Source organism: Triticum urartu, chromosome 6, assembly GCF_003073215.2.
Source record: "Triticum urartu cultivar G1812 chromosome 6, Tu2.1, whole genome shotgun sequence".
NCBI classification, from domain to species: Eukaryota; Viridiplantae; Streptophyta; class Magnoliopsida; order Poales; family Poaceae; genus Triticum; species Triticum urartu.
Genome location: NC_053027.1, coordinates 490140876 through 490149817, shown reverse-complemented (window position 1 = coordinate 490149817; position 8942 = coordinate 490140876). Strand labels below are relative to the sequence as shown.

The 8942-nt window shown below is 43.1% G+C and overlaps 1 protein-coding gene across 1 annotated transcript; it reads left to right on the top strand.

Annotated features, from left to right (window-relative positions):
* The first annotated feature begins 268 nt into the window (after window positions 1–268).
* LOC125512482 (sulfate transporter 3.2-like) lies at window positions 269–5190 on the top strand. Its single transcript, XM_048677574.1, has 12 exons — window positions 269–668; window positions 766–1145; window positions 1258–1323; window positions 1419–1532; window positions 1621–1737; window positions 1836–2249; window positions 2333–2523; window positions 3325–3410; window positions 3569–3645; window positions 3814–3940; window positions 4902–4904; window positions 5084–5190. Exons 1-12 carry the CDS (start codon window positions 323–325, stop codon window positions 5188–5190), a joined length of 2028 nt encoding a protein of 675 aa, XP_048533531.1. The 5' UTR covers window positions 269–322.
* Window positions 5191–8942: the final 3752 nt, after the last annotated feature.

Genomic DNA, 8942 nt, shown 5'->3' with positions numbered 1-8942 from the left:
TACGGAGGTAGTATTATACACTAGTATTATATGTATGATACTAGTATATGATACTCTCCAATACAACCAGCCTAAGACCCAGGTTTTTTTTTAAATCATTTTTTTCCTTGAGGAATCTTTACAAGCGATCGAATCAGCAATGCAGAGTTTGCCGATCAACCAGCTTCCACCGCCGCACCACACGGACTCGTATGTCCCGGAGACACGCGCGCTATTTATATCAGTCCTCGAAAACTTTTCTATCGTCCCAGATGTTGTGAGTTGTGACGCCTCGCTTATGCATGCTCGTGGACAATTCCTCCAGCTTCGCTAGCTGTCAATCATGGTGGGGATGCCGGTCGTTGACGTGCCCGAGACGCCGGTGGCGGCGGGGGCGCCGCGCGTGCCCGTGCCCCCGGCACGGCCGTTCCTCCACATCCTCGGCGCCCACCTGAGGGAGACCTTCTTTCCCGACGATCCGTTCCGAGCGGTGGCGCGGGAGGACGGGCACGGCCGGCGCGCCGTGGCCGCGCTCCGCTACCTGTTCCCGTGCCTGCAGTGGCTACCGTGCTACACCCTCGGCGCGCTCCGGTCCGACCTCATCGCCGGTGTCACCGTAGCCAGCCTCGCCGTCCCCCAGGGCATCAGCTACGCCAAGCTCGCCGATCTCCCGCCCATCATGGGACTATGTAAGTATTCATACATGATGTACCCAGGCCGCCGGTATGCGTGCACGCGCGTGCGGCGCGACATTATTGCCGAATTAACCCCACGTACGTTGTACAGACTCTAGCTTCGTGCCGGCGCTGGTATACGCGGTGATGGGAAGCTCCAGGGACCTGGCGGTGGGGACGACGGCGGTGGGGTCGCTGCTGTTCCCTGCGTTGCTGGGGAAGGAGGCGCCGCCGGCGGAGAACCCGGAGCTGTACATGCACCTGGCCTTCACGGCCACCTTCTTCGCCGGCGTGTTCCAGGCCGGCCTTGGCATCCTCAGGCTGGGCTTCGTGGTGGACTTTTTGTCGCAGGCCGCCATCGTCGGGTTCATGGGCGGCGCCGCCACGGTGGTGTGCCTGCAGCAGCTCAAGGGCCTCCTGGGCCTCCAGCACTTCACCAGGGCCACGGACGTCGTCGCCGTCATGCGCGCGGTCTTCTCGCAGACCCACCACGTCAGTCAGCCACACTGTCCTCCTTAATTACTATACTTCTACTTGTATTTGATCTGATAGGGTTGTTTGTGTTGCGTTTTGCGTGCCATATCTCATATGTGTGCGATTGCAGTGGCGATGGGAGAGCTTGGTTCTCGGGTGTTGCTGTCTCATTTTTCTGCTCATGACTCGCTTCTTCGTAAGCTCCTTGCTTAGTTCTCCTCTCTTTTAAAGTTATAATCGCCTCCGAGAAGTACAGTAGGAAACTAGATTTGATATTTGTTTTGACAACAGAGCAAGAGGCGACCCAGGCTCTTCTGGGTGTCGGCTGCGGCACCGTTGGCGTCACTCGTTGTTGGAAGCATCTTCGTGTACCTCGTCCATGGCCAAAACCATGGCATCGAAGTGGTAAACTCGGCAGCAAACACACACTGTTAATTACTCCTCCCGTTACAAAATATAAGGTGCCGATTTGGTGTTTTTGTTGGACATCCAGATTGGTAACCTCAAGAAGGGCATAAACCCGTCGTCCGCCAAGAGCTTGATCTTGTCGCCGCCGCACATGATGGTCGCTCTCAAGACCGGCATCATCACCGGCCTCATCGGCCTCGCCGTAAGCCTCTTCCTGTGTCCTGACTTTAGTTCATGCTGCTTGAGCTCATCACAATTCACAACTGTGACATTTGTGTGCGCATGTTCATACAAATATAGGAAGGGATCGCCGTGGGGAGGAGCTTCGCCATGTCCAAGAACTACCACGTGGACAACAACAAGGAGATGGTCGCCTTCGGGCTGGCGAACATCGTGGGGTCCTGCACCTCATGCTACCTCACCACCGGCCCCTTCTCGCGCTCCGCCGTGAACGTCAACGCCGGCTGCAAGACCGCCATGTCCAACGCGGTGATGGCGGTGGCGGTGGCCGTGACGCTCCTCTTCCTGACGCCGCTGTTCCACTACACCCCGCTGGTGGTGCTGTCGGCCATCATCATCTCGGCCATGCTGGGCGTTTTTGACTTCCCCGCCGCCGTTCGCCTGTGGAAGGTGGATAAGCTCGACTTCTGCGCCTGCCTCGGCGCCTACCTCGGCGTCGTCTTGGACAACATCGGGATCGGACTCTCCATCGCGGTATGTGCATGCTATCAGCTGTATCGAGTCAGAAGCATGCATGCATGATGTGTTGACCTCGAAACATTGTGTGTGTCTTTCAGGTCGGGATATCGGTTGTCCGGATCCTGCTGTTCGTGGCGCGGCCGAGGACGACGGCGCTCGGCAAGATGCCCAACTCGACCATGTACAGAAGGATGGACCAGTACGCCATGGCGGAGAGCGTGCCCGGAGTGCTGGTGCTGCAGGTCGACGCGCCCATCTTCTTCGCCAACGCGAGCTACCTGCGAGAGCGGTGAGTAAAATCCAATATAATGCCTTGTATATACAGTATATATAAAAATATCTTGGAGTATTTTCTTAGAACTAATTGAACTGAAAAATTTCTTATATTTAGTTATAGAAAATAGTATATTGTTTATATACATGTATAAATATAAAAGTATTTTCAAAATATACTACCCCTCTGTTCCAAAATAAGTGACTCAATTTTGTATTAATTTTGTACTTAAAGTTAGTACAAAGTTTTTTTGAGACAGAGGGAGTAAAATTTATGGGCTCACATGCAAAAAAGATTATATAACTAGCTTTGGTAAATCTTAAATATAGTACCTGAACATATTTATAAAATTATAAAATAATATACATATACTACCACATGATTTTGAGGGAATTATATACTATTCCCTCAGTTCCTTTATATAAGGTGTATTTGTTTCTTGATAAAATTTTAGAATGTAAGGCATTTCTTCTAATTCCTCCTAATTTTCTTGTTAGCCCTCCAAAAAATGAAAAGTATCTTTCTATTGATTGTCTATATCTCTCCTTGCAGCAAAAGAAGGAAAGTATCTCGCTGTCGATTGCATGCATCTCTTACTTTCCTGAACTAATTGATTTACTAACACTAATCAATAAATTTGTCAAGAGTAATTTAGTCTTAATATGTCTATAATTCTGTGTCTTGGTCACCGTGTTAAAAATAATACACCTTATATAACAGAACGGAAGGATGAGAAAGTGAGTGTAACTATCATCGGATGATAGGATCTACTATGGAACTCTACTATGGCAATAGTGACATCTGGTTGTGTTTTAGGATCTCGCGGTGGATCAACGAGGAGGAAGAGCGGATCAAGGCCACGGGTGAGCAGAGCCTACAGTGTGTCGTCCTGGAAATGGGTGGTGAGTTGTTCTAGCACTCATGAGTTTTGAATAATACCATGTTCTTTCTTTTCACCGGCTCTTACATGTAATATAACATACACGTTCTTGAAAACGCAAAACCTGTAAAAGAAATAGTCGTTTCTCAGAACCGCTACACGGTTTTTCTTTCTATGCAGCCGTCGCTGGCATTGACACAAGCGGAACGAAGCTCATAGAGGATCTCAGCAAGAGCCTGCACATGAAGAATATTCAGGTACACAGTAAATATAAACATGTACAACCCAGACCTTTTATTTAAAACATGTACAACTCAGACCTTGTGCAACTCAATTTGTTGAGAGGTATTTCTGGGTATCTGCGTGTGCGTGTTTTTTTTGCTCGAACCAATTGCCGGGATGACTGACTGCATCGGGTGGTGCAGATTGCACTGGCAAACCCAGGGAGTGAAGTGATGAAGAAACTGGACATGTCCAAGGTGCTCATGCGCATCGACGATGAGTGGATCTTTCAGAAGGTGGGTGACGCATGCGACTACGCGCTGCTCAACTGTAAAATAGCAACTGTTCAACACAACATTGTGTGAAGCTCTTTTTGCCATGGAGTGTTTTGTCACGGGGATGCACTTGTGTAAAAACAACACCTCTACATGTAATGGAGTAAAGTATGTTTCAAATCTAGAACTAGAAGCATCCACGCGTCTTGTTGAACCTTTTTTGTTTAGTGTTTCTCCTTTGCTTCTATATTCATGGATCAAGTGGCGAATTAAGGAGGCTCGAAAAGGTTTAGGATACATCTTATAAAGACATACCAAATAACTATTAATAAGACTTAAGGAGTGATTTAATTTGGAAACTCTAACCATCTAGTTGTATTCCATATGTATCGGTAAAGGTATTTTTGAAGTATTCAAAGAACACTAAACCAGATTTACATATTTACCGAGTGAGATGATATCAAGAGGTTTGCCTGAACTTAAAAGGCCTACTTTCCACAGGATTGTTTGATGTTATGTATACATACTATGTAAAAAAATTTAAACCATCAACATATCTGAGTAGTCCCCCTCGTCAGGCAAAATAAATAAATAAATGCAAACTGAGTAATAGAAAACCAGCAAAATGCAAATTTACTTGTGTTTGCAAAAATACGTTTGAAGATCTAGCCGCTAAGTATGAACATCAAGACGTGCTCTCTAAAGGGTGTTATTTAGAGCATCAACTTTTACGAGAAGGTTGTAAGAGAGAGTGCAAGACGGACTTTGAAACTTTAAGATATATAGGAAAATGATTATGTACTCCCACTCCTCATATACCACATAAATGAATTTATTATACCTATTGGTAATTTGTAATATACTTCATTAACCATTACTAGATACCCCAAAATGATTTTCATGATTTTTTTACATTTGAGACCACATATTTTATTTGTTTACAAGTAAACTATGCTTTGTACGTAGAAATGCCATACTACATAAACTAAGGGCTTGAACATACCTTTTTCATAAAGCTAGTACAAACTTGAGTCATTTATTTTGAGACGGAGGGAGTAATAATTAATAGAGTATGTTGATAATTATAAAGATGTACAATATGTTTGTTTAAGAGGTATAATTGAGTGCGGGAGTATATAAGAAAATTAGTCATATATGTAAGTTATTCTACATCCATACGAACTCTTTGTCGCGGCAGTAGTTGAACTGCACCATGTGGTCATTTTGAACTTCCGCACACTATCAAAATGGTATTGCGATTTACCATTGGAAAGTTGTGGGCATGGCGATCATAACCTATGTTGAACATTTTCGCAAAACTTTATGACTTAAGAGGAGTATCAAAAATTGTGTTCTCATTGAAAAAAATGTGAATGGTATTTCCGACCGCATTTTCAAACGGTTTATCTAAACGAGGCAAATGATATGGCGTCGAAAAACTGTTGCAAACACACTCATCTTTCAGGTAGAAAGTTTTCTCAAATTCCCTACGGTTTAAGAGAAGCTTGAAAAATGATGGAATTTTCAAGCTGGATGAGTGAGATTGTATTTTTTATCTCGTTTCCAAATAGTTTATCGGAATGATGCAAATGATATGCCGTTGGAAAGCTACTAATTAAAAGTGCGTTTCGTTCTCATATTGATTCCTTTTCAATTCCAAACTATCTAAGTGTAATTTGAAAAATGGCGAAGTTTGAATGATATTGTATTTGTGGTCCCATTACTAAATGGTTTATCAAAAAAATTAAAAATGATAAGGCGTTGGCAGAGCCGGACCTGAGATTTCTAGGGCCCGGGGCGAAACGACGGCCTGGGGCTTCTATATATGAACATCAAATAGTAATTTCCAATTTTGAAAAACTTCTTTTGGAATGAACTTTGTGCAAGTTTTATGTTTTTCTGCTTGTTCAACATTATATTCGAAATAATATGTATTAGTAGGAATCAATAGTGTTTTCTATAAGAAAATTGTTTGGACACTATCCTTCATTGATCCATAAATCCATCTGCACTCGTTTACAACATTATCCTCTTCTTTTCTTACTTTATTATGGTCCTAATTAATCCGATAAAATTAATCATCTACACTAAGATTTAATTTTGTAGCGTGTCGGGCAATGTCTTCACATCTCGTTGATGACTTCTCAAAAATAAATTCAAAGCAATTTCACACTGCATGAACACACAACCACTATCTTTCATTTGGCAATTTAATCCGACCAAGAGGCGGAAAGCAAATTATACTACAAAAATTTGCTTAATACCTTTATATACCTAGATGCAGCACATGTAGTACTTGCCTACTACGAGCATACTGAAGCTGAACTCTCAATCCATCCACTAATCCACGAACTTTTGTGTCGGGCTCGAAGGATTGAAGGCGATGCACAAGGCGACCAGAGCTTTCACCATGTCCATCTGAGGGCCAAGCCATCAGCACACCCTAGCCATGTGCAAACAGGAACCACCTTCTGGCCGAGGTAGTTGATGAGTGGGACGAGATTGTCAAAGACCTACAGTGCGGTGCATTGTTCCAGCCCATGGAAGGGAACGTTGGAGTTGCCGTAGCAACAACACAATACCTGATTACATCCAGCACGCATTTGGCACAACTTCGAGAACGCAGCAGCAGCAGATGGAAAATTTGGGGGTCCTGCAATCAATCCCCACGGTCACAGGCGTAGGATATGCGTTAGGCCTCAGTGGAGATCGTGGGATAACAAACTGTCGTCCATGATGTGCGCTTCAGGCTACTCCCTCCTTCCATTTATACAGGACCTAATGCATTTTTCAAGATTAACTTTGACTAAATGTTAGAGCAATAATATATGACATGCAACTTACACAAATCATATCATTAAATTCGTATGTGAAAGGAGATTTCAATGATATAATTTTCACATTATGCATGTCATGTACTATTAATGTTGTCAATAGTCAAAGGCGGCCTTGAAAAAAATATTAGGCCATATATAGATGAAAGGAGGGAGTTGGTCAAAGGAGTCTAATTTTTTCGAGACAAAAGGCCAAGCCTAATAGAGAAGATAGTGCGCATCCGGGGGCAAAACCTATTTAGCATTGTAGGCGCTGGTTTCTTTGATTTTCTGCGAACCGGCACCTGCAGGAGCTTTACCTCGGATCGGCCCATTTAGCAAATTCAAAGCACAAAAATTCCGCGAAATCTAGGGATTGAACGAAGGACTCGATGGTTCTGGGTGCAGAGTGGCAACCACCCCGCCAGAGGACCTTGACGTGCTAAATTCCATCACTTCTTTTACTTATCATCTTCGCTTTCCTTTTTATGTTTTATGTTTTTTCTGTTTTCTACTTTCGTTTTTCTGTTTTATTTTTCCTTCTTCTTCGTTCGATGTTTTTGTTCAAATACATCCATATTTGTAAAAGTTGATGAACTTTCAAAAAAATCGATGTACTTTTTTCCAATTGAATGAACTTTTTTTTCAAGTTTGATAAACTTTTTTTCCAAATTCGATGAACTATTTCCAAATCCGATGATTTTTTTTCAAAGATTGATGAATTGTTCCTTCAAATTTGTGAACTTTTTTCAAAATCGATGAACTTTTTTCAAGACCGATGAACTTTTTAAACTTTTTCGAAAATCGGTGAACTTTTTTTTATGTTTGTGAACTTTTCTTCAAAATGATGAACTATTTCTCAAAATTGATGAACTTTTTTTCAAGATCGGTGAACTTTCTTTCAGTTTCGATAAAACCCTTTTCCAAATTCGATGAGCTTTTTTTGAAAATCGATGAACTTTTTTCAAAATCTATGAACTTTTTTCGAAAACAATGAACTACTTTCAAATTTGATGAACTTTTTCTTCAAATCGATGAAATTTTGTTTCAAATTTGATGAACTTTGTGCAGAATTGATGAACTTTTTTTGAAAATTTATGAACTTATTTTCATTAAAAATTGACTTTTCCAAAAAAAGAATACTCCAAAAATGCGTAGTAAATAGCGCCGTTCTTATGGTTCTTAACGGTTCACGTTCGCAATAAATCACTAATCTTCATGTGGTGTAGTGGTTAGCTGAGCAATCCTGCAATCAAGAGGCGCCGGTTCGAGTTGTGGTTCCTACATATTCTCGCCATAAATAGGAGCTCCCCATCCGGGGCCCGGGGCAGCCGTGGGCGTTGGAAAGCAAGTGCAAATGCAAAAACTACCAGCATAGATTTTTTCTTCAAAAATGGTAGAATTGGTTTTCAAGGCATAATTTTTAAAATCTTGTTTGGAATGGGGCAACTGATGTGATGTTGAAAAGCCATAAAAAATGTGGAACTTATTCATGTACAAAGTGTTCTCTCATTCCTAATAGTTTTAATGTAATTTCAAAAATAGTGAGAGAGTGCATGTTTTTCGTCACGAGATGTTTATTCTATTTCGTCGGTGGGCCAGCCCACTAGCGTTGCATGTAGGCGCCCGTTCGCTTCCACGGCGCCGAACGCCCCAAATAGGAGCTCCCCATCCGGGGCCCGGGGCAGCCGCCCGTTCGCCCCTCCCTCAGGATCGGGCCTGGGCGTTGGAAAGCTAGTGCAAATGCAAAAACTACCAGCATAGATTTTTTCTCCAAAAATGGTAGAATTGGTTTTCAAAGCATAATTTTTAAAATCTTGTTTGGAATGGGGCAACTGATGTGATGTTGAAAAGCCATAAAAAATGTGGAACTTATTCATGTACAAAGTGTTCTCTCATTCCTAATAGTTTTAATGTAATTTCAAAAATAGTGAGAGAGCGCATGTTTTTCGTCACGAGATGTTTATTCTATTTCGTCGGTGGGCCAGCCCACTAGCGTTGCATGTAGGCGCCCGTTCGCTTCCACGGCGCCGAACGCCCCAAATAGGAGCTCCCCATCCGGGGCCCGGGGCAGCCGCCCGTTCGCCCCTCCCTCAGGATCGGGCCTGGGTGTTGGAAAGCTAGTGCAAATGCAAAAACTACCAGCATAGATTTTTTCTCCAAAAATGGTAGAATTGGTTTTCAAGGCATAATTTTTAAAATCTTGTTTGGAATGGGGCAACTGATGTGATGTTGAAAAGCCAT